General features: G+C 55.1%; 1 protein-coding gene across 2 annotated transcripts in view; it reads left to right on the top strand.

The window, feature by feature from the left end:
- Positions 1-3,933: 3,933 nt before the first annotated feature.
- The window catches only part of ECE1 (endothelin converting enzyme 1), a 57,541-nt gene continuing 36,550 nt past the window's right edge, over positions 3,934-24,924 (top strand). Inside the window, exon 1 of one of the 2 annotated variants that reach the window (XM_014597959.3) lies at positions 3,934-4,043. In XM_014597959.3, coding sequence (XP_014453445.1) covers positions 4,041-4,043 — 3 coding nt within the window. In that variant the 5' untranslated portion in view covers positions 3,934-4,040. Of the gene's footprint in view, positions 4,044-9,090; positions 9,458-24,924 lie in introns of those variants that run through there. The other variant, XM_014597961.3, reaches the window with a different exon arrangement.

Below are 24,924 nucleotides of genomic sequence, written 5' to 3' on the forward strand. Positions count from 1 at the left end.
AGGTTTAAATCAGCACTAGCAGGCATGTAAACAACTTAATGGCTCCATTTGCTTTATTAATGTAAATGTTAATATGAAGCCAACATTGAACTGATCTTTATGAGGCTTCAGTGGCTGATAGCAAAGCTGGCGATTGGCGCCGCTGACGAAAAAACAGCCTGGAAACCAGCTGCTTGTTGGAAACCGTTGTGCAGAGGGGCTGGAGACTGCCACGCCTGCCACGTGCAGGCCGTGTTAGGGAAATGACCCATTGCTTGCTTTATGTGGGACAGGGCACTGTTTATTGCAAGCGCAGCCAAGGCCAGCAAAGCTAGTCCTGGCCCAGACTGGGTTTGGTGCCACTTCATTTATCCCCACGGTGGCCACCCCCTGCCAACGACAGGCCGTCTTCCTTCTACCCACAAGTCCGTATTCCTCCTGCAGAGTTGAAATCTGTTTCTCCTTCGCTGAAAGGCTCTAGGGCTGAGCAAAGCCTCTCGCCGGGCAGAGGAAAGGAGGCATGGCAGTGCCCAGCTGCCTTGGCACACCTTTGTAAGCACCTCCCAGGCCCTGGCACGTGTGAGCTGAGTCTGGCGATGGCTTCTCCTCAGCACAGCAATTCCTCCTCCTAGACGTGGACATGGCTCCCTGGAGCCTAGATGGTAGCTTTCCCTGGGCAAATGCCCAATGTGGATCTGTGCATGTGTTGGGGGGAGGACTGCACCCAGGCTGGGGTAGCAGGGGAGCCCTTCGCTGGTCAGGTCCTGTGATTTCTATTTTCTATTGTGCAATGTCAGGCTGGGACTCTCTCTCCCCTGGAGCTGAGCATTGCTCCCCCTCAGCTCTTGCCCTGGCTGCACAAGCTGCCTATGCACCAGGCAGGGCCATTTGCATGTGAATGGCTCCAAAAATTCCAGTCTGACCAGTCCTGGGTGTCACCAGGACATGCGGGAGAGCAGGATAAACAAAGCTTTGGGTCAGGAGCGTATGAGCCAAAGGAGGATGTGCAGCTCACTAAGCACAGGAAGAGGCTGCATAGGATCAGGGCAGTGGGGTGCACTCAAGCCCAGGGTATTATTTAAAAAGAAGAAGAAAACAGTGCACCATATTCCTGCATATTTCTTTTCTCACAACCTCCTTACTGGAAAACACTTATCTGGGGAAGTGATTCCCAGAGTGCTGGGAAGAAAAGAGCCTGGAGTCTTCTTGGAGAACGTTCCCCTGGTTCAGTGCAAGGCAGGAGACCACTTGGCTATGGATCACGAGAGAGCTGGAAGATTTCTGGCCCCTGCTCATATAAGAGGAGACCTGCAGAGTAAGAGGTGCTGCCTCATTAGCTCTGCTGCTGTCCATGAGCTCCCCACAACCTGCACCTCCTCGGCTTCTGGGTTACTGTGGTCTGAGCAAAGCACGGGCTTGCTGCTCTTCTCTTCCCAGGGGAAGATCTGGGCTTGCTGGGCTGGGTCTCATCCTCAGCTCTTGGTGGGATGAGATGGGGTGGTGCTAGCACATCTCTGGGCGACAAACTTGACAACCCATAGATAAAGCCAGCAAGTCCCTTAGAGACAGGGCCTGTTTGCCTCTGCGATGTTGTTAGGGAGAAGAGGGCTACCAGGAATCACGCTGTCATGTGAGCCTGGCTCCCCAGGTACGTATCGGAGAGCGAACGCTACTAATAGCAGCAGGGCCCGGATATTCCTGCATGCGATAGCTGACAGATTTCTTCATCAACCAGGAACTGAACCAGTGAGAGCCGATGCTATTTTGGATTTGGTCGCAGTGCATAATGAGGGCGCTGGAGAAAATAGCCTTGGATCAAGTGATTGCAGGCTGCTTCCATTTACATTCAATGGAAGGGACCGGGAAAGGAGGTGTGGGACTAAGGGTCTGGATTTCAAAAGGACACAAAGGATCCGGGTAGTAAAGGCAGGTGGAGGGAGGGACTGAAGGGCTGCAATGTGAAAGAGGCCTGGCATTTCTTTAAGTCAAAGGTGCTAAAAGGATCAGGAATCTGTATCCCAGGGAAGGGAGGAAACCAGCGGGGAGGAGCTCCAGGCCTAACTGGATAAATAACCACCTCCGGGAAGATGAAAGGAATAAGCAAAAGAGCCTAGGAGGAATAAGAAAAGGACAATCAGCAAAGCAACCTTGTCTTCCAGGTCAAAACAGGTGGGCAGGGAGTGAGAACCACCAAACATCAGGCTGGGATAGATCTGGGGGAAGGCGGGGAGAAATGTACCATCTTTAAAGATGGTAAAACGCCCCCATAGGTAGAAATGTTTATTTTCTACTTATGGGGACTTTTTACCATCTGTAATTTTCCCTGAGCCTGAGGAAGGGCACAAGTGCCAGAAAGCTTGCAGAAAAAGATAATTTTTTTTGCAATTTCTTAGTTGGTCTAATAAAAGGCATCATCTCTGGACCAAGACTTCTGGAGTTTTGCATTTCTTTTTGTCTCAAACCAACACAGCTACCAAATACATCCCTGAACCAGAGGGAAAAGAGCTGGTGAAGCTGGAGGAGGAGGCTGGCCCAAGCCTGAATGAGCAAACTGAGGCTGGAAATGAGAGGGTTCCCAATCATCAGAGCAAGCACGTTCCTTCCGCTAGTGGTGGCAAAAATAAAAGCCCTTAGGGGTTTAAGATGGAGACAGGGGCTTGTGAAGTTTATGACAAAGAAACCTCTGACACAGTGCTCGTGATGGCAGGGGACCAGGCTGGATGATCCAAGAGATCATTTCTGTGTTTTCCATTAAGAGATCTGTATGTTGAAACCGCTTCTGTCCGCCTGAGCGGTGGCTGGCAGCTGCCCTGCGGATCCAGACTCCCCCGGGGAGCGACGCTCTCGTGGAAGGGCCGAGCTAGTGGCATTGCAAGACTCCCTCGGGCCAGGTCCCAAGCTGTGGTCTCAGAGGGCTGCGCTGTGGACCGGACACAGGGAATCGAGAGCCCTTGACTCTCCGCCTACATCCTGCACTGACCGTCTGTGTGACCCGGGCCAAGTCCCAATGGGGCCCAGTCCTGTGAGAAAGGGAGTGCTCCTATCGCTATCCTTCCTCCCCCGCCCCCTCAGTCTCCTGATCTGTGAAATGGGAATAGAAATAATGCACAGTGATACAGAGGGCAGTGGGAGGGCAGAGGGCTCAACAGCTCGTGGGATCAGGCCCGGAGGGAGCCATGCTCAAAAGCCCCATGTAAATGCTAAACATTATTATTTTTATTGGCGCAACAAGGCCGCCGGCGCCTGCCAAAGTCAATGGATCAAGTGTCTGGGGACAGCTAGAATTTCCGCTTTTGGGGATGCATCGTTTCTGAGTCCGGCACATGCAGGTGAATCGCGGTGAACATTCAAGGACCAAAATCCATGCGGCAGCACAAACAGATCCACTTCTTGCCCATCGCCCCAACCGTGGCCCCAGCCAAGGCAGCTCCAATCACGCCAGCCTCCGCTACCACCTTTCTCCCAGGCTGCGGGAGCGGGGGAGTTGGGCTGCCTTGCGGTAAGAGCCAGGCTCCTCCTCATTTAGCTGGGGAAGGGGCTGCTTGCAGGTGGGTTCGCCCCAAAATGCATGCCTGAAAGAGCACGGGCTGCCGGCTGGGAGTGTCCTGGGGCAATGGGACAAGGGGGGCCCTATCACCCCACCCAGCACACCTCTGCAGCCCAGGGGCACCCGCTGCATCAGCCACATGCCAGCTCCAGCCCAGGTTGGCACCTGCACCCCGGGGTGCCACAGCCCCAGTGCCAGCTCCAGCGCAGGGTGCCGCAGCGGAAGGAGCCAGCTCCAGCCCGGGGGCTCGGCCCTGCACGCGGGGGTGCCGCAGCTCTAGCGGGGTGCCCGCAAGGAGCGGGGCGGCGGGAAGGGAAGGGAAGGGAAGGGGAGGCGGGCCCCCGCGCGGCACTGCCATTGGCCCCGCGCGCAGGTACACCCCCGGGGCAGGCGGGCGGGTCGGCGCTGCGCTGCGCTGCGCTGCGCGGCTCCGGGGTCCGAGCCGGCTCCGTGCGCTGCAGCCGGCGGGGCGGGCAGGGCGGCACGGCTCGGCTCGGCTCGGCACAGCACAGCCATGGTGAGTGCCCGGGGTTGGGGCAGGGCCGGGGGCAGAGGGACCCCCGCCCGGGTGCAGGCAGTGGGGCCAGGCGGCGGCATCCCCGGCTTGCCAGGGCACGGCCTGCGGGGGTCCTGTGTGTGCGGGGTGGGGTGACCCCTGCACCGACCGAGTCTCCCCCCACCGGCACCCCTGTTCTCGGCCAGGTCCCCAATGCCGCGTGCCCGCGTCGTCGCCCTTGGGGTCCACCGCCCGCTGCTCCCTGCCCACCGCTTCCTTTAGCTCGAGGGAGTCCCGGGCTGCTGGATCCGGAGGTCTCGGCTCTCTGACTTGGGAAACTCTGCTTGGAGCAGACGGGAGCCTGGCCGGGGAAGGGAGCTCTGGTGTTAGCCCTGCCCGCCCTGCTGGAGTGGGTCGTCCGTCCAGGAAGGCAGTGACTTGGCTCGCGGCCCTGGTGCGGCTCTGCCAGCGCAGGGCAAGAGGGGATCCGACAAGTGGCAGGGGGGGAAAGCAGAGGACGAAGGGAGGGATACAGAAGTGAGTCCCACAGGACGAGTCAGTCAGGGGATGATGCTGGTTGATGTCTCCTGCATCAGCTAAAAACGTGTGTGTGTATGTATAATATATATATATATGTGTGTGTGTGCTTGTGTGTGTGTGTGTGTGAATCTCTGTGTATATCCCAAGCATGGGATCCAGCCCGCAGGGCCCACGGGGTTGCGCTCTGCTGTACTAGGTAGGTCTGTATGAGCCGTGGTCAAATGGACGACGGTGACCTCATGCAAGCCAAGAACAGTGCTGAGCCCTGAGGGCATCCGGGTGGGGTTGCCTGAACATCTGTAACTGTTGCTTCAAGAGAAGAAGTGCCCTGTCTGGCTGGCTTGTTAGGAGCTCTCAACACACTTCTCAGAGGGGGTGGGTAAACTGAGGCACCTCGTGCTCGAGCGATGTGCCAGAGGGCCAAGAATAGCCCCAGGTGCCTGGTCTAACCACTAGACCCCACTTCCCCTTCCCTCTTCCTCTTTGTTGTAGAAATAAGCCTGTGTTCAGGGTGCTGCAGGGAGCTCTGCTGGGATGTAGTTGCTACAAGAGGCGGCTCTCCTCCCCTCTGCTAAGGGACAAGAGGCTGAAAGGCTCGGTGGCTTTTTGTGAATTAAGCTTGCTGTCGCACTGGGCAGCAGCGACTGCAGTCCTAACTGCTTCTCTGGAGAGGTGGGGTGGAGCCAGTGGGGTTTCCTGGCTCCCTCCATCCCATCCTCCCAGTTGGTAATTAAATTGCTCATGTTTCCCAGCATAACCAGAGAGGGACAGGCTGTTCCAAGTGCTAGCGGGCTCCCGACAGCGAGCGTCATACATTGTTTCATAAGCCGGACTGACGTGCGTCGGGGCCGGGGGGACCCCAGGAATGGGGAGCCGGGGGGATTGTCCAACTTCTCAGGACTCTCTTTCAAAGCAAACAGCCGGGAGGTCTCAAACTTTTCAAAACAGCTACAACAATGTTCTTACTGCAAGCTGCCTCCTCTCTGTCCCCTCCCGCCCTGTGAAAAGGGAGAGGGCACAGAGGCACCGTGGCCTCATCTGGCTTTTTCTGGGGCTGAGAAGTGCTGAGCGGCGCTGGGGACGGTGTGCAATCAGACCACTGCTCCCTATAGCACATCCGGGACAGCTGTTACCTCCACGGGGCACAACAGGCCCTCCAGGAGATGATGACCTGTTCAGCAGGGATCTTAATCTTTGTCCCTTGGTTCTGGGGCCCATTCCCGTGTGAAATCTGGCTGGCGTTGCTGGCTCTCCTGAATGAGCAGGGCAGCAGGTTTAAAACCTGGGAGCCCCCTGCTCCCCAAAACACAAGCCCCAGGTCTGGAGCTAGAGGACGGTTTCTTTTAGAAGCAGGGGATGCAGGCTCGCAGCCTCAGCAGGCTGCCCCCGCTGAGAGGCGATGCAGGCCCATGGTGGAGTACGTCTGCTTTGGGTGCCCAGTGTGTTATCCATGAGGCTGCCTCCTCCGGGGCTTTCTTATCACTGCTTTGATCCTCTTGAGTAACTCTGAGCTCACTTCGATGCAAGCAATGCCTATCCTACTGTGGCATTAGTCATCCATCATAGGGAAGAGGAAGGTGTCAGTCAAGGAAGCGTGAATGGAGGAAGTGGTGAGGACTTTGGGAAAGTGGGGGTGACCTCCGTCCCCACCCTGACCCGCCCACACACGCTATTGTCATGTCACATGCAGGTTGTAAAGGCAGGAAGTAGGGGCCATCTAGCTATGAACCTAAGCTTGAGGCATGCAGCCTGCAAAGGGGCGCTGCGTGACTTGCAAATCGGTGCATGACACTGAAGTTGCACTTTCCCTTTCCTTTCCTTTCTGTTCCTTTCCTTTTCCTTTCCTGTAAACGAAGAGCAATCGGGCTGACATCAATGGGGGAAGACCCTCTTGATAAGCTGCTGGAGGCTTACAGTGAACAGGTGAAAGAGCCGGTCACACGCTCAGGGTCTAAGCACCCAGACTGGATTCGGTCTCTGATCTGTACCAGTATGTCTCGCCTAAAGATCAGAGGTCTGTGGAGCTGGGTGACACACAATGCAAAAAGGCAGTCCTTGGCCCTGGGGAACATAAAGATGAGACAGACAAAGGCTGCAAGAAACTGTGACCCTGATTCCTGGACAGAAGGAACCGAGGCATAGAGAAGTTGGATGATCTGGCCGAGATCTTGCAGGGAGTCAGTAGTCAAAGCCAGATCACCCCCTGCCCCAATCCAGCGGTCCGGCTGTAGGGGGATGCTGCCCTGACTCGTGCGGTTGTAAGTTTGGACCAGCCCCGCACGTTTCAGTGGAGTGATGCTAGAGTCATTCCCTATACCAGGGCCGGCTGAGTCCCCCGGTCTCGGCTGCTGAGCTCTCAGGGGGCAGACGAGCACTTGGATGGGGGGCCCTAGGCTACCTTTGAACCCCACATGCTTTAGGGCTGGTGCTCAAACATCTGGCAGGCTTGAAAGCGTGGCCGATTACCTAGGAGCAGTTGACAGGCTGCCGCCCGGTCTGTGCTTCGGAGATCCCGGGCTGGCTGACTGCAGCAGCTCCCCCGCGCCTTGCTATTTTTAAAAGCTGAATCCTTTGCTCTGCACCTGCTGGCGGGAACGTTGTGGATCAGCCTCACGCTTTCCTGCACATGGTTGTAAACATGTGTAAGGAGGCCCAGCAGGCAGCAAAGTACCTCCAGAGCCAAGGTGTGGTGAGGTCGGGGCCTGTGCCAGGAGCCCAGAGCTGGCGGTGGGAGAAACAATGTGTGAACGCCCAGAGATCAGCAATTCCTTCTGCTTTATGCCACCAGAAGTCCTGTCCTGTGGCCTGGGCTCTCCCAGCAAGGACGCCCACGGTGGTGAATTCGCCTGGGACCTGAGCAGAAGCTCTGTGGGCTTTAAGATGTGGCCCTCATGATTGATTTGGTTCCCCTATTTTTGGCCACCTTGTCTTCAAAGACCCGATTTATTTTTTTTCCCGGGGAGTTAAGCATGGCACCCAAATTTCATAGACCTGTAAATGTTAAGGCCTCATCTGACCTCACCCAGACCAGTCGTGGTGGCAAAACCTCTGCAAATATTGGTAACCAGGAGTATTGCAGACCCTGAACGTCCCCCGTCTCCTGGATCAACTAGGATCATGAGTGCAGCTGGCTGAGCAAACAGCTCTTAACTGAGTGACTAATCCAGGCAGATATTACCTGTCCAACCTCAACTGTGCACAATAATCTGTCACTGTTTTAAGTAAAACAGGCCAGGTAGAAAAGGCAGCAGTTGTATCAGCTGGTTGATCCAGCAGATAGGTCTGGTAAATATGCAATAATTAACCCTGTTGGATGTAAGATTACTTCTGGGTGGAGACCTGAGTGCAGCATAGGCCTGTTAGTGAAAGAAGAATTGAAAGCCATTTATTTTTTTTGTGGAAGCGAGACAGCGTTTGCCCGTGGCCATCATGGGACTCTGACATCCCTGCTTTCAAGTTGAGTGAACTTCCCAGCCCTTCTCAGCGTGGCCCTCCTCTCAGCCCCACAAAGGGCTCCAAGCTCAGGGCAAGGGCACTTGCGCTCCCTCATTAGCTGCATCTCCATCAAGACAGTTTGCACGTTGAATATGAGTGTGCAAGGTGGGAGTACCTCACTCTTCAGCTCTCTCATGGTCTCTGCCTTAGCTAGTGCACATTCACCGCTGCATAAATACTGCGATACTGGGAATGTGCCTTGAGGGGGAAGGGGAAGCTGTAGTGGAGCATGGCCACGTTGGACCCGAAAGCAGGCTGGTGCAGAGGCCTTGCTGCAATTCATCCACTGCAGGGTCCCCGAGCATGTCCCGTTCAAGGGTGTGCCCTGCGTGCCGTGGCTCTTCCCAGTACAGAGCCACAGCCGGAGCAAAACGCTCTTGAATCCCTACGGGAGCTGCTCCGACCGGTTACACGCGGCTGCCGGGTGGGTTTGGGGGCTTTTGCTCCCGTGTCAGAGCACCAAACTCACGCTCCGACTCCTCAGATGTCACTCGGGCTGCGTCACGTGTGTGACTCTGGTCCGTCAGCATATTTTCAGGTGAAAACAAAGGAGGTTGCAAGGGAAAGAGTGTTTTGGCCCGCGGCTGGGTTTACATTTGCATTTTCATATATGTAAATAAGCTGTGGGCGCTTGGGTATGTTCCTTCCTTCTGCTTGGTTTTTCTTCCTGACTATCATCATGAAAATGAGGGTTTGTCCTGTAACAAGGACTTCCTTTCTCCTAAGGGCTAGTTGGGCATTGCAATTAAATCAGCACTGCCAGAAAGCAGAACTGCTTTAAAAACCTCTGCTTTCTCCACTTTCAGATCTTCACCATAAATTCCTTTAGGATGAATTCCCCCCCCCCCTTTTTTTTTTTTTCTAAACGGGGGCCAAAAAATACCGGCATCAGTTCGTTGTTTATAGACTTTCCAGATGGCTTTCGTATGCCGTAAAGGATTCTCCACTCCCCTCCCCTGCCTTTATAAGTCACCTTTTAAGTGCGCCCGTGCAGACAGCTGGAATGTTGTTTACTTTGTACCCTGGAGAGCAGGATCCTGCCAGGTGCTGAGCCCCTGCCAGGTGCTGGAGGCCGTCGACACCAGGCTGCCTTCCCACGGAAACAGCTTCTGTGCGACTGTTTCCAGCCAAAAGGAAAGAAGATTTCCAAACAGCAGTGACATCTCTCCAGCCCAGCCCCCAGCCCCGTGCTGTACCGGGGAAGCGAGGGGAGGAAGTGATTCAGTGGAAGCAAAACTCCCCGGTTGCGGGGCGGGGTGTCGGACCTGTTGGTGCAAGCGGCAGCCAGGACATTTCTGTTGCACGCGTGGGATGGTGACGGGGAGTCCGTTTTAAGAGCCGAGGATCTTTCTACTGCCTAGCGGCACTGCTGCTGACTGCCTGAGCCGAGTCCGTTAGAGGTCAGTTCCTGTGCTCTTGAATCCCTCTTGTTAACTTCTTCTTATAAAAAGGATTTGGGGAGGGGGAGCCGGTGCCGAGAGGAGCCTGTGTCCCTCTGAGCAGGTGGGAGGGTTGCATCGGAGCCCGGCCCCGCGCGGTGTGGTTCTGTGCGGAGATGCTGGACGGAGGCACTGGTCCCACAGGCCCCCGGCACTGGGAAACCCCCCTTTGGGGCTCATATGGGATGCGCTATGTCTGCATGTGTGCTGTGCCCCTTCCTTTCCCCCCTCCTCCGTCCAGGCCAGCGAGGCAGTCAGCTTTCCTGGGCTGGGACCATCTCCTGCTGCTTGTCCTTAGAGGACTTTGCCCAATGCACTACTAAAATCAATCAGATTAATAACCGGGGGGGCTGGGGCTTCACAATGACTTCCCCTTCCTTGGGAGAGTATCAATTGGCACAGGACGGGAGCTACAAGGTAACGGGAATTTTGCCCACAGGAGATCTGATTCCCTATGAATCGGAGCCAGGAAGCAGCAGGAGTGATGTTTTACAAGGGGTTATTCAACAGGCAGGCAGTTCAACACGGAGATTTGGGGCCAAACAGTGATTCTCTGGAGTTGAGGGGAGTTTCCCGCTGGCTTCCCGGGGACTCCGACTTAGCATTGATGAGCCGAGTCCTCCTCTGGTGAAAGCACCCATCGGGGGTCCCTTTCCAGATGGGTCCGTCAGCCGTGTCCCCAAAAGAGACGGGGAGGGATCTTTCCTATCATTTCCTATCATAATGCACAGACTCCCCTCCCCTCTCCATGTGCCCCACCCCAAAATGGGGCACTCGGAGCTCGTTTGAGAGCCTAAACATTGCAGGAGGAGAGGCGGCTTTGGGCGCTCCACCTCCCCTCCCTGCAGCAGTGGTTTTGAATGTGAGTTCAGATTATAATTTACCGGCATCGCAAAAGCAGAAGTGCAAATCCACAGCGAGAGAGCGTGGAGGCTATGCTTGAAAGAAGGAACAACTTTTTGGAAGGGATCTGAAACAGCCGGCACGGGACATTCCCATGGCTGTTTTACTATGGGCTGGTGTTAGTCCTCTGAGCAAACCTAACCAGAGGTAGATGCCCGCGTGCTGACTCTGCAGCGTAACACTATTACAGCCTGGTTTTCTATCAGAATGGACTTTCTCCCCAGGCGTGACTGGAGTATAAATCTCCTAGAGTCGGTGTCTGGGAGGTGACATGTAAAAGTGCCTGCGATTTGGATCTTCCCTAAGGAAGTCGGGAGTTGCACCCACGCTGAATCTGGCCCCTCACCCTAGCACCCCAGCAGTGGAGTGATCTAAATGCCCAGCTGGGGAGTGATTGCAATGCAAGCCGCAGTCTGCCATGGTTGTAGTGCCATTTCCCTTCAACAGAACCAAAGGGCCCAAACACCGAAATAGGAATCGCTTCCCTGGGCACACCGTGGTCCCCCTGGCAAAGAGATTAGCAAGCTGCTTTGGCTACCAGTGAAATGCAGCAACCTCTGGGGTCTGACCGAACTGCGACCGGTGCACAACAGTGCTGCAGGCGGTGTTTAGGAGGGGACAGCTGCATCAAGCAGAAACTGCCAGGTGGATCTAGGTTGGGTGTAGAGTCGTTAACTGGCAGGCGGGCATCTTGGTGAGGGAGGGGAAGTCCCTGCGCCTGTGGAGGTCAGGCTGGTCTCATCATGGAAACTCTTCCTTCCTTGTTCTCAGTGCTAAAAGGCATTAAGAGGAGCTAAAAATACCTTCCTCATTTGCCATCCATGCTTTTGCATGGGGCGATGGTGGCGTGGCAGTGCACACGGGCAGAAGTGACAGCAGGCTTCCAGGAGGGGCAGGGGATGGCAGCGGATAAGGGGAAACACGAGACCTTTGTGCTGGACACTGTGACATGGCATGGCCCTGCTCTTCCCTCCTGGCATCGCTTGGAAATAGGATTTGCTTCTGGGGGAGATGCTGCCGTGCAGCTCTGCCCTTTCCCAGGGGCTTGCCTCTGGCCACGGAGCTTTGTTGTGCGTCGGTCGAATTCTTCTCGAGAGTCTGTTGTAGCCGGGGGTGGGGGCTGCGACCTCCGAATTCTTCAGCCTGACCTCTCGCCGCGGTCCCCTGCGCTGCCCGCTCTCTGAAGCCGCAGACCAGCAGAGCGCCGGCGGTGGGAAAGCTGTTTTCCTTTTGTTTTTAAATATTTCAAAGGAAAACAGAAGGGGAAGAGAGAACTGGAGCCGCACGAAACAAATATTTCCAGAGGCCGCTCTCATTCTCTCGGGCCAGCTGACCCGGGGTGGGAGGCGTGTGTCCTGGGGCAGCGCTGGGATGAGGAATGGAAGGGAGATGGGGTCTGGGTTAGTTCAGCTGAATAAACCATCCAGCAACTGGCTGAGGGTTGCAATGAGCTTGCTGCTGGCCTGGCCTGCTGGGCTCTGAAGAAAAGGGTGCGACCCAAGTCTGACTCTGTGATGCTGAGATTTAAGGAGCAGAGGGAACTGGGGATGCACGGGAGCTCTTTGAAGCTTCATCTGGTAGATGCCAAGGCCACAAAGGGCTCAAATTGCCCTCACAGGCCACCCAACAAACCCAGTAATTTCTCAGGTTATGGCTTTGAAGTGCCAAATTTCAGCAGGTGCTTAAGAGTATCCCTCTTCAACCGGGCACTTATCTTATCCTTTTGATCTTGCGCAAGCATTTCCCTGGCCACTGATGTCAATGTGACTTAAGCTGACTAGGCTCAGACCTGAATCAGGGCTTTATTAGACAGTCATGAACATAGTCTCCCTTCAGGCAGCTCAGCAGGCAGCCCTGGCAGGACGATGAGGATGGTTTAGATAAAGGAGCCGACAAACACCTGTTGTGAGTTATTCCTCTCCTCCAGAGCTGGTTTGTAGACACTCTCCCTGCCTAGGTTGCCCAACATCTTCTCCCTGCCTCATTCAGAGAGGCTTCACCTGTCTCCACTGATGATCCTAAATATAAATCTCTAATTGCAGTGAGGTCGGAGCCTTGAGGGTTTTAACCCTTGTCTTCTCAAAAAGCAACTGTGCTTGGTCCCTGGGACTAGGCGTTGTGGTACGAAGGGAAGGGCGGGTGGAGGAGATGAAGTGGGTGAGGGGACCAGACCTTCCTGCATCCCAACCGTAGCTTTTTGGTGCAAGGAAACTGAGCCATTTGGGCCCCAGCTGGGGACTGGAGGCCTGGGAGCATGTGCGTTGAGGACGGGGCTGGCCGTTCTCCCTGAAGCCCTGCAGTGGAGCTGGTTTCGGGAGATGGTTTCCCTCCGAGTTGGAGGTTGGATCTAAAGGCTGGTGCTTGTCAAGATGCTTTACCAGCCTGTTTCTAGGCCTGGAGCAGGTGCACGACACAGAGAGAGGTGCTTGGGAGCACCCTGCCTAAAACATGCCAGTGCTGTGCTACGGACGGACCTGCAAACCTTTGGGACATCTCCCCGCTTATGAGAGGAGCAGCCTTGCCTGCTTGCTTCCTCGGTGAACAGTGGCACAAGGAGCCCTGAAGGAAGCATTACGGACTCTCTTGCCCTTTGCATGGGGAAAGAAAAAAAAAGAGCCACTTTCTGCTCATACTGAACAAGGAACTCTGTTGCGATAGGGAAAACAGCCTCATGTCAGGCTCATGCAGGCTGGTCCCGGGGGTCCAGGCTCAGAGAACTAGGCCAAGGCAGGCAATCCCAGACAAATGCTGGCTGTCCTTTCTGCTCGGCTGGTTTGTTAGCTCTCTCTGAGCTTAGCTTCGTTGCTGCACCAGACCTCAGCTCTGGGGCAGGGTCGAGGTAGGAGGAAGTGGGAAAGGCAGCGGGAGAATGCAGCATTGTATTGCTGCTCCAACCTAAGCCAAGGCAGCGTAGCAGCTCCCATAGTACCTGCCTGATGTCTCGCCCTGGATTCCCCCCCGGTTTCCTGCTCTTCTTTTGTACCTTTCCCACCTTGAGGCCTCCACCCTCCAAACCCAGACAGGGAGAAAACGGAGGAGTCCACAACTTGCTCTGCAGACCCGGGGCAGGGATGAGGATGGAAACGCCCCCAGGACCTGTGTGAACACCAAGAGACTGGAACCAGCAAGCCCCTGAGGAAGCAGGGAACGAAAGGAGGAATTGAGATGCAGGCTGGGAAGGGACTGAAGATAAGGCTGGGCTGAGGAGAAGTGGGCAGCACGGAGACTGAGGGCTGGCAAAAAGTGGAAGATAACCACTGCAAATGCAGAGCTGGTAGGCTCTTGTGGTGCAAGGTCTCGTGGACGGTGGGACCACGGCAGACGGATGAAGAGGGCTGAGAGTCTCTTGGCTCCCGGGTGCTTCGGGGGAGGAGAGTGAGTAGGTAGCTGGGTTAACCTGGGTTTGTTGCTGCCCGTGCGAGTGTTGTGCCACACCTGGGCCCTTCTCCCCACCTCCCTTTGCCTCCGTCCCAGCTGGCACCCAAGAGTCCCACCACCTCCTGGGTACCGGTGACCAGAAGCGCATGAGTAACAGAGCCAGCAGAGGATGGGCCAGCCCAGCCCGGCCTTCAGCAGCACGCAGCCCTCGGCTCTGGGTCTGCCCCGCTGCCTGCAGCCTGCCTGCTCTCCCAGCACTGGCCTCTCGGCACCGCCGGAAACCGCTGGCAGGAGACTTAGACAATAGCCCCCAGCGCCGCAGAAACAAAGGGGGCTCCACCCCGTCCCGGCCCCCGCTCTCTGCCCCAGAGCCCCCTCTGGCAGCCTCTAACAAGACCCTTCTGCGGCTCCCCCTGGCCCACTGACCTCTCCCAGCCTCTGTGTTGGACACAGCTGGCTCTAATAACTGACCCAGCCATCTGGTCCCCAGCCAGGGAGAGTCCGGCCAGGGAGAGTCCGGCGGGAGGGAGCTGATCTATCACAGGCATGGCTGAAACCAGCTCCCCTGAAAAGGCCAGCCAGCTGGCGAGATGCAAACCCTGGCTGCAGCAGCAAACTCCGATTGGGAGCACAACTACACACAAGCAGCGGGGGTTTTAGTTGAGGGGGCATTAACAGGAACAAATGAGAGAGATTTAGCTGTGTTGGTCTGAAGACGGGCAAAAGGCAGGGGAGGGTGACACTTTTTATACTTGCATAGACTCGCCTCGGACTGGCAGAGAGCAGGGATGCTAATAGAAAGGAATAAAGTTATTTAGATACAGAGATAGGGAAAGGAGGAAGAAAAGGGGCTGCAATGCTGGGGAGGGGAAGGTGGGTTGAAGAGATCAACAGGAATAAACAAAGTAGTTGAGCCCCGAGGGCCCTGGGGTTATAAAAGCTAGTCCAGGTAATCTGATAAGAGTCCAGAGCCCCTGAGACCGTGCTTGCCACAGTCTAGGCTGCGGATGACGTCTTGTTCCACAACTTTGCAAGTCAGTTTTTAAACGGTTGTTGTCTAAGCCCAGCTGCTCTGAGATCAGCGATGGACAGTCCAGGGATGGTCAGGTGTTCTGCCGCCAGCCGTTGTGTCTTTCTGGAGTCGATGCCAGATTCATTTTTGGTTTTCCACATAGGCATCGCCCCATTTATCCAGCGTAGACAGCGGAGGAGCACTGCGAGCAGGTGATGGCAGCTGTGCTGGGAGAGAAGCAGATGTGTGAAGCCCAGATGTTGCAATCCATATTGTTTGGTCCAGTGGTGGGGGCAGTCTGTGTTGGCAAGGGGGCACAGCTGGCATCTGGGTCCATTGCAAGGCCTGATGGCTCGTGAGCGTAGGAGCGGGGTAGTCCGTTGCTAGAAAGACGCTGTTTGGGGTTGGGGGGCTGTGTGGAAGCCAGGACAGGCATTGCACAAGGCTGCCTGGAGCTGGTTGTCATTTTCCAGGAGGCGTCGGAGGTCACGAGTGTGGTGTCCGAGGTGCAGGGACGATCAGGCATCATGCCTGCTGACGCTTGAACCACCCCCACTCTTTGGCCAGCAGAGCTGGCCCTTCTCCTGTGAACTCCCTCGCACTCCCGCTGAGACTCCTTTTGCATAAGACACTGGCTCACCCTCCCACCCTAGTTTGCTGCACACTCCTGTAGCAACGGCCTCCAGGCTTCCCTCCCCCAGAGAAGGAGGGGCTGGAAATGCACTCATTTGTTCCCCCCCGCCTTTCATTTCCAAATGACTCGGGGGGAGCTAAGCTTGACAAGGCCGTATTAGCTTCCGTGAGCTCGCTTGGAAACGTCTCTGCATTTTTCTCCCCTTGGTAATTTAATAGCATTAATGAATTGCAGAGAAGAGGATGACTTTTTCCCCCAAGGACATGATACACGCCGACAGCTTGCTCATGTAACTCGAGGGACCTTTCTGCCAGGCAAACACCTGGCTGGCAGGAAGGCCGTAGCACCATCCGGAGAGCAGCGCAGACATAGCACTGTCCAGTGTGGACGGCAGCTACCCGGACTCCTGGGTTCGAGTCTCGGCTCTGCTGCTGCCCTGCTCTGGGACTGCCGGCAAGTCACTCGGTCTCTGTTTCCCTTCCTGCACCCTGTCTGTCTGCCATGCAGGGCACACTGAGGCCTTCACAGGCGTCTGCAATGTAAATCATGCAGAGGCAGGAAATTGCCTGCCCGGCTACTTGACAGCAAACCTGAACCGGGCCCTGGTAGTTCGTTAGTGATGATGCACCAAAGGGGTGACGTGGCACTAGGATGCTCCAGCCAAAGCCGGCACCTTAGTTCAGTGCCTTGCTCTGTCCTCCTTCACACGCGTGTTGCAGAGACTGGATGACTTTCATCACAGCTGTCATGAGGCAGGCTGTGCTTGAAGCTGGAGCCGGCTGTGGTGCAGCGGGTGGGTGGAAGCTTGTCTGCTGCGGATGCCCGAGCTATTAATGCAGGGATGGGCACTGCTTCGCAGTGCAAACCCCCGTCTAGTCCGTCTGCTGCATTGAGACAGCCCGTTGTTTGGGGTCAGGCCAAAACGGGCAGGTCTCCTTTGCGGGGAGAAATGGGTTCTGTGTTGAAAGCTACATTTTGCTGCCTCTTCCTTTCAAACACCATTTCACAGCAGAAACTCCAAGGGTTTCCTTTCAGTCGTAGCACAGCTCAGCATTTTTTGGATACTTCCTCCAGTGTTTCTCAGTTAGCAGCATGTGATGCCAGGTCCGGAAGTGCCCACCACCCACGCACACCTGCTAAGCAGCGGTGCTAGTTTCTGTGGTGTAGCCCTACATCGTGCGGCAGCACACGTCTCCAAATCCCTAGCAGCGGGCTCCTGGGGTGCAGGAGGTTGTGGGACCAGAGCAATGCGGCCCCAAGGCTTGGCAGGATCATGAAGCCAAACTAGGGGTGCCAAGCGGGGTAATTAACCACTCAAATATTGTCAATGGATGGGTTAATTGGCTGCATATTTTTGACCCGTCAAAGATTATAACAATTTTGCAAGAAATACTACAGTTTGTATAGGTTTCTTCATAGAAATATAATTTTTATTGGTTTTTGACGCATTTCTTAATGGACAATTTTGCTTTTTCTGTGTATTTTTTGGACCTGTTGGCAATTTTTTACCATATTCGACTGATATTTGACCAGTCAATTGACTGAACTTTATTTGGCCAGTCAAATCCCCAACCCTAAGCCAAACTGACGTTACCTGGAAACATGGCCAGCTGCCAGTTCGCTTGTTGGGAGCCAGGTGTAGACAGACCGGCTCAGACCAGGAGTCTGTATCCTCCGGCGTCCTGGCTGACAACGGAGCCCATGACCTGCGCTCCTGTGGATTTGTCCCATCCAATTAGTTGCTGTAGACCTCACTCTGACCATTGCGGGCGCTGCTAGTTCCCGGTGGGCCTAGGCTCCTTGTTCGTGCATGATACAGAGGCCAGTCTGCACCAGCTGCTTTAGAGGAAGAGACGCTGCAGTAGGAGCTTGTGAGCTCACCGGGACCAGGGGACGTTCCTCCCAACCCCCAGTAGCTGCAGGCTGGCACGTGCCCTGAAGCACGACGCTGAATTCCCCTAGCAGAGCTCCTGCCTTTTCCCAAACTTGTGTAAAAGTGCTCAAACACTGTTTTTTAATCCTTCCACGCTCGTGGATAAGGCATGAGACAGAGTCAGAAGAGCAGAGGTCTGTTCCTGGCTATGCCACTGACCTGCCAGGTGCCCTTGGACTCATTACATCCTCACTCTGTGCCTCAGTTTCCCCTTGCTTAAAACCCCAATGCTGCTGCGCCTGCCCTCCCTTGTGAAACAGGTGTGAAAAGTGGTGTATTGGAGAGAGGCCTTCCCAGGAGCTGGTGGGAAGTTCTTTAATTGTGGAAAACACTTTAATCCAAAGATCGTTTGTGTCTGAGGAATTAAAGGAGTGAAACTTGGGACTCGTCTAGATCATATCCACAGCCAGGTCCAGCTTCTTTGCACAGGAGAGGCTCCCTTCACTCTGCTCCCCAATTTTAAGATGCAAAGAAGAATCAAAGCCTTCTTTCCAAAAGGGATCTTTCCCCCTATGGCTTCTTGGCTATGTTTCTCTGACAAGCTGCGGCATTGCTGTCCAGGGTCGTGAGCACCTATTAACTCTGCTGAGAAAGTGCACGCAGGTCCCTTCCCACCCAAAAAGCATTTGAGCTCCGTTCTGCGAGCCGTGTGCTCTAGCAGCCGTGTCTGTCGCTACCGGACTCGCTCCGCAAAGGTGCCCCTGGCAGGATTAGGTAAAGTTGTGAACGTGGCTGGCACGTGCGGCTACTCAGGGAGATCCAAAAGGTTCTTGCATTTGGAAAATACTGCACAGACTGGTGGCCCTCTCCCTAGTTACAGCAGTGGGCTGGTACCTCCTAGCAGAGGTGCGAGGACGTGGCCAGGCGCCCGGGGCAGCTGCCGCCGGTGGGAGCAGGTACTGTCACTGCTGCGATTAGGCGCCTGTGGGTGGAGAATGGGGCAGGGGGCGGAAAAACCAAAGTTGGCACCCAGGGCGGCTAACCCGGTTTCCCCACCCTAGTTCTGCCCTTGCCTTCCACGCATGAGAAGGCAACACAAGAGGCTGTGCCAGGAATGCCAGGAGCTCTTCGGGTCAGCGTTTCTCACCTCGCCTGCCCTCCTCGCAATGGGCCATGCAAAACCCCTTGGCGTGAAGCTGGTTTTGCTCAAATCCCAGCCCCATGTGCGATTCCTGTTATCGCAAGGCCCTGGGTACAGCGATGTTCTCGTTCCGCCAAGGCCGAGTACCCCACTTCGAGACCTGTTTCCACATGCTTTCCAAAGACTTTGCTGAGAGCTCTTTAGGGAAGCCAGGTGCTGGGAGTGGGTGGGCGGTTTGGAGCTAGAAAGCAAGCAAAACACATTTAACTCTGGCACAGTTTCAGAGGAGAGTCCTCAGGGCAGGTAGGGCTGAGTCAGATGGGTTGCAATTCTGCCGGCCACCGGGAGATGGTCTCCTCGGGCTCCCCACCAGAGCCTGGACTTGTTGGGTTCACTTGAAAGATGGGTGGGAGGTGAATCGAAGCCAAAAGAAGAGAGAGGGGGGCAATAACCCCATCTAGGCTCAGGTAGCAGCAGCTTTGGTGCAAGTGAGGCCTTTGGGGGGTTTTGAATCGGGACCAGCCGATGGAATTGCAGACATTACCGTCACCACATCCTGCAGCCGCCTGGGCTGGTTGTGGAGGTCTTCTTTACATGGAGTGGACCCACCTGAGTGAAATCTGGGCCCCAGCAGCCATGGTTAGCCACACGTTTGGACTTCAAAGATTGCTTCGGCACCTGGGCCAGTTAGCTGTATGGGTGAGGTTTCTCAGAAGTGGGCTGTGTTGGCCTAACTCCATTGCCACGGTGCTAAAGCTTCAATGGGATGCTTCTCCTGCATGAAATCCAGCTTGCCCGGCCCATCCTTTACGTTGGCCAGAACACAGAATGGAAAGGGAGAGCACAAAGCCCGGGAGAAAGGGAGACTTGTCCCATCTGAGGACACGTGGATGTTCATCTAGTTGGCTGGGTGGAAGAAATGCTTAGAAATCAGACCTGATACACATGGGTGATGATCAGGGGGATGCCGATAGGCAAAGCTAGTGACCCCGCAGCTCTCCCTGAGCCTGCCAGGCATTGGGCTTCATGCCGTCGTTTGCAGAGAGCTTGTCAAGATGCATCTCGTTCCTCCATCCACCACGCATGAAATAGCAAAGTAAGATGTGGGTTTAGTCAATGAAAGTGCTGAAGGTTAGCAATGCTGCCCGGCCTGCTGTGGGGCGCAAACTCAACAACCCGGACAACGGAGGTGACTGACCGGGAGGCCCATGGATGTCCTTCCAGCAGCTCTGCAAACAGCAGCTGTTTAAACTCCCTTCCTCCTCGCTGGATGCAACGTACTGGCTGGTTGGCAAGGATTCGCCAGCAGTACAACCCAGCGGTTGATCTTCTTTTTTTTAATCTCATTTTTTTTTTATTGATTCATTTGTGTGTGTTTGCAAATGGGATAGTACTAATGCTGTCATGCTGCTGCTGGACTCTGTACATGTAGAGCTTCTCATCGATCAGTTTGGATCCAGCAAATCAATGGGAAGAAAGAAGAAATGAGAAGGTTTATTACTGTTTTTAATTAAGCATTCTGGTAGCAACAAGGCTGTGGTCTGCAGTCAAGTTCTTATTGCCCCATGGAGACTGGGCCATAAGACGTTTAAGAGACTACTGCTACAGCCAGCAAAGAGACAGCTTCAAGGAGCCTGCAGTTTTGCTGGCTGAGAGAGTGGAGAATACAGCAGATTAAGGACTCGAGAGACCCCAGGGTGCTCTCCTAAGGGGTGACTTGAAAGGTACGTTCCCTCCCTGTGCCTCAGTTTCCCCGTCTGTTTTGCAGCGTGCTTTGAGAGGTTCTGTGAAGAGCGGAAATCTAAGCCTTCTTCTCAAATGAGGTCAGTGTGGTTTTCCCTTTCTCACAGGTCTTTGTGCATCTATGCACGGAGCACCTTCATCTCGCTTGGTGGATAGCGGTGGCGTGGGGAGGTCTTGTGTTGTGTTTTCACTAGATTATTTCTTCCCCAGAGGCGCAAAAAACACACGGCGTGCTTTAGCCTGTGTTGGATCCATTTAGTATGGCTGTTGGCAAGGAGCAGTGACATTTGTATGTAGTCATTGTGCTCAGCATGCATTTTGTCAGCTCTCAATGGAAAACCTCACTGGGCTCCATCCGAGCCTGCGATGCAGTTGGACATTGTCCTCCTCCTCCTCCTCCCCTTGCCACTGAAAGGCGAATGAGCAGTTTCAGGTCACGGCTCCGGGCGCCCTTGATCTCCCAGAGCGGACAGAGCTCTGCTCCCAGCTCGATCTTCTCCTGGGAGTCGCCATTGGAAGGGGTCAGTTGTCAAACCGGCCGCTTCGGTTTCCTTCCCTTCGTGCGGCCTGGTCGCACTGAATTCATTCTGTATTGAGATGCCGAGAAGAAGCAATAGATCATTCGCGGCTCCGTGGCATTGCTGGGCTGATGCCTGGGGATTACAGTTGCCCTGGAAAATAAAAGTAATCTGATAATTGGGGGGCAGATGTTCCAGCAAGGAAGCCTGAGGTCTGGATGAAGAGCTGTGCGCGCGACTACTGTAACGACGCAGCGCAGCTGTGCTTTGCACGGGGCAGGGTGGCTACCCACCACCTTGCACAAGGAGGAGCAAGAACTGGGCCCCTGCGAGCACACCATCGCATGCCTGCCTCTGGCTAATTACAACCAGGATCCAGGATGTGTTTCATGATCTGCAGGGACTGTCCCAATTATTAATTGTGCAATTGAAAATCTGGCTTCTGTCGAGCAAGTGGTTGAACGGGAGCCAAAAGATGTACAAAGGAATGATAATGTGGAACAAGCCAGAGCCAGGAATGTCTCTCTTGGCGGGGTATGAAAGCTTGCTTGTAAGTGCTACAAGCAGCCCGGCTGGGTGACAGCCGCGCAGCCGGCCCTGCTGGCATCCATTCCTTCTTTCCTTCCCTTTGCAGTGACCACTGGCAGCGCTGGTTTGCTTGAGCAGAGGGAGAAACCCCCTCACCTTTCCCCACCTGAGATCAGGAAGGGGAAAGCTGGCGGAGACCCAGCCTAGTTAGCTGGCGAGGGGGTGAGTCACGGTTCTGCGTGCCCGAGGGGAAGAAAGCTGGTGCCACTTCAGCTGTACTGTTCCCTAGAAAACCCGAGGAGGGGCAGATTCTGCCTCCTCCCTTCTTTTATCTGCTGTCTCCTGGCTCTCGTGTCCATATCATACTTTCCACTTGTGTGCGTCTCTTCCTTGATGCTCATGCATATCCCACACCTGCCCTCCCACGCCGGCTCCCATTTCTGGACTCCCTAGCCTGAGCTGCACGAGGCTCAGGTTTCTCCTGTACTAGGTGTCTCCTTGTTTTGCAACTGTGACATCGCTCGGCAGAGACCCGGACCGGAGAGGCTTCATTCTGCAGCTTCCTACCCCTGGTGTGACAGCCGTCCAGCAAGCGACGGGTCTGGGCTGGAGGAGGCCTTTGCAGGACCCTGGCCTGACCTGCTGGAGAACCAGGGTCCCGGGCTTCCTGCAGCAGGTGTGCTCTGAAGAGTGAAGGGCCTTGGGTTGAATTTCAAAAATGGGCTTGGGAGAGAGAGATAGTTAGGCAGGGCCTGGTGGCACCTTAGGGACTAATGGAAACAGAGGGCCCTAGGTTGCTGGCCTCTGATGGAGGTGCCAGCATGGGATGAAGTAGGCTACACTCTGCCTTCCTCCATAGGAAATTCTCTTCTGTGTCCGGGCTGTCCAACTGGTGGCATACAAGGGCTTAAGTTACAGCCCCCACTGCATCCCTCCTTCCACCCTGCATCGTGTTGCCGGTACCAAGCCCTGCAGCACGTGGACCCGGGGGCAGTGCAGAACGTGCAAAGACCATTTATTCCAGAGCAGAGCGTCCACGCTGGACCTTGTACCAAGGCGGCCGCAGCAGGATGGTTATGCAACGCGGATTCTGCCCATCTGCTTCCCCAAGTGGACAGGCTTTAGTCATGCTACGTACGCAGCACTGGCCTCTCCTAGTCTCAAGCCCTCTCCCAGGATCCCACCGTGCAGGGGCGTTGTCAGGACAGAAATCTGGAACGGCAGCGGTGCAAAAATCAGCGTAATGCTAAATGAATAAACAATAGGAGAGTTTATTCCAGGGGAATCTTTCTGCTGAAGTGCATAGAAAATCCCTCCCATTAGAGACGGGGATGTGACCTTGAGCTGGAAAAGGGAAGGAAGATCTCTTGACAACTCCGCTGGCGTGGATGCTCTCGGTTTCATTTTCTCCTCCGGCCGATGGTTGCCACCGACGGCTCGGTGCATACTTTCATAGTCAGTATGAAACTAGCTATGAAAGTATGCTTACGCCCCGGTTGGTTTGAATGGGTGACCTTGGTTGAGGTAGGAAAATGGAGCTACTGACTTTTTTTTTTTTTTTCCTAGGGTTTGACTGAAACTTTGGAACATAAGTACAAGTCAGGGGTGGTGTTTTCAGATCAAAATCATTCATATTCTCCCACACAGTGACTGGAGGTGAAAAGGTTAATGGTGTTGACACCACATCCAAATTGGGGCTTATCAGGGCACTGAGATAGGGAAGGGAAGTTCCCACCTCCTTTTGGCTATTGTTTCAGTCTCCCTCCAGACATGAGTGCATTGATTTGCTGGAGGCTTGGAAGGGACTTGGCTTTTGCTCGTTCTGCTTCTGTACGGCGTATCCTGGAGGACACGGCCAGCCTGCAGGAAATTGGCAGGAAGACACTAAATCTTGGGAGTGCGTAAACTTTCGGCTGGGCTCGGTTTGCATTGTCGCTGCTTCGAAGCCGAGGTTCCCTGGATTGTGTCACCAGCTCGAGCTCGGGGAACGTAACCAGCGGGTGCGTCACAACGAGCGCAGTCACTGCACTGCGCGACAGGCCGAGCTTGGTGGCGGTGCTGGGACCGCGGCGTGCTGCACAGCGTGGGAGCAGGGTCCTGAGCTCGTGCCCTGGCCTGTGAAACACAAGGCTTATGGTCTGTTCCCAGCTCTGCTATGGAGTGATGGGAAAACCACTTTCTTCCCCTTGTGCCTCGGTTTTCCCACCTGTAAAATGGGAGCAACAACACTCTTCTATCTATAGAAGATGAGGGCTAAGTACTTATACTTGTATAACATAGCAAGAGTCTACCATGGTTTGTGGACATGGCTATAACGTGATCAGTCCCACTACAGCAGCACAGCTAGTGTAAAAGGGACCAGTGGTATGTACAACCAAGGCTGTTTCTGGCGCTCTCTCCCATGTGTACATGGGAGCAAAGGAGGCACAGACCAGCTTCCAGGCTGGAGGTGACTTGCACCCAATCCCATTACCCACACCCCGAGAGGAGCGCGACGCCGCGTGCACCGTAGGGCAGAGGTGCGCCCGCCAGCGGAGCTATGTTCCTCGGGCCAGGCCAGCTGGAGCCGAGCCGGTCTCCGAGCTGGAAGCTGTCTGTCACATACGGTATCTTTCTCCCTCGGGGCATCGTGTAAAATCCAGCAGTTTCCACTGAAACTCAGCAGCCTGGCGGGCATGTCAAGACAGCCTGGCGCCGCCAGAGATAACGTGCCAGGTCTCTGGGTCTAGGCCAGAAGGTTGGAGGCCTTCCCTTCCCCTCCGGCCAAAGCCGAGACCAGCTCATCCTTGCTCCCTGTTCAGTGTAGTTCTGTCGCCGGTGCAGGGGGCTCACGGGAACCTGCCCGACTTTTGTCCTGACTGCTTTAGCTGGTTAGCACCAGGATCTGATTCGGTCTGGCAGCACCAGGGTGCACCGATCCTCGGGGCTACCTACAACGCTCCTTTGCTAGCAGCAGTATAACAAGGCTCAGCACCCTCCCGTAGACCAGGCTGATTCCTCTCTGTGGGGCCGAGTGGGCAGGACTGAGCTGGTTTCTTTGTCATGGGTGGGCGGGAGGGATTTGCCAAGCCTTATAGCAACAACTTCACTGTTTGATGTTCTGCTTGAGATGGATCTCGGGATTGTGCCGGGCTGTCAGACAGAGTCTCCTGTCTGGACCGTTCCAGCGTTATGCAAACCCGGCAGGAAGCCGAGTGTTAGGTTTCTCATTGTACCAGAAAGAGCCACTCAGAGGAAAACCAGCTTTGCAGCAATCGCCAGGGTTGTTTTCTCTCTGAGTCACACGCATCTCGCAGACAATGCTTGGCCGCGCTGGGTGCCCGGATGGTGCCAGGCCGAGAGGCCTGAGCAGCCGCCGTGCTTTGCAGGGAAGGAAATGGGAAGGCACAGATAAGCCCCGCTGCTTGTCAGCTGATGGGAGCAGAGCGACGGAGACTTCCCAGAACGCGAGATTTCCACTTGTTGTGATGAGCGCTCTCTCAAGGGCAGGCGTCGCAGACGCCGGGGAGGCAGCGCACGCTATGGAGACACGGCTGTTTTGGAAGTGATAAGAAACAGGCCCTCTGCCAAGCAACGCTGGGGCTGGGGTGGGCGTGTGCTGCGCCGTCGGGGCAGGGGCAGATTTGCCGCGTCCTCAGTTGTCAGAGGATGGGATGGGATGCAGCTGGGGTAATGCACTGGTTGGAAGAGGCCCGCTC

This window comes from Alligator mississippiensis, chromosome 13 (assembly GCF_030867095.1).
Source record: "Alligator mississippiensis isolate rAllMis1 chromosome 13, rAllMis1, whole genome shotgun sequence".
NCBI classification, from domain to species: Eukaryota; Metazoa; Chordata; order Crocodylia; family Alligatoridae; genus Alligator; species Alligator mississippiensis.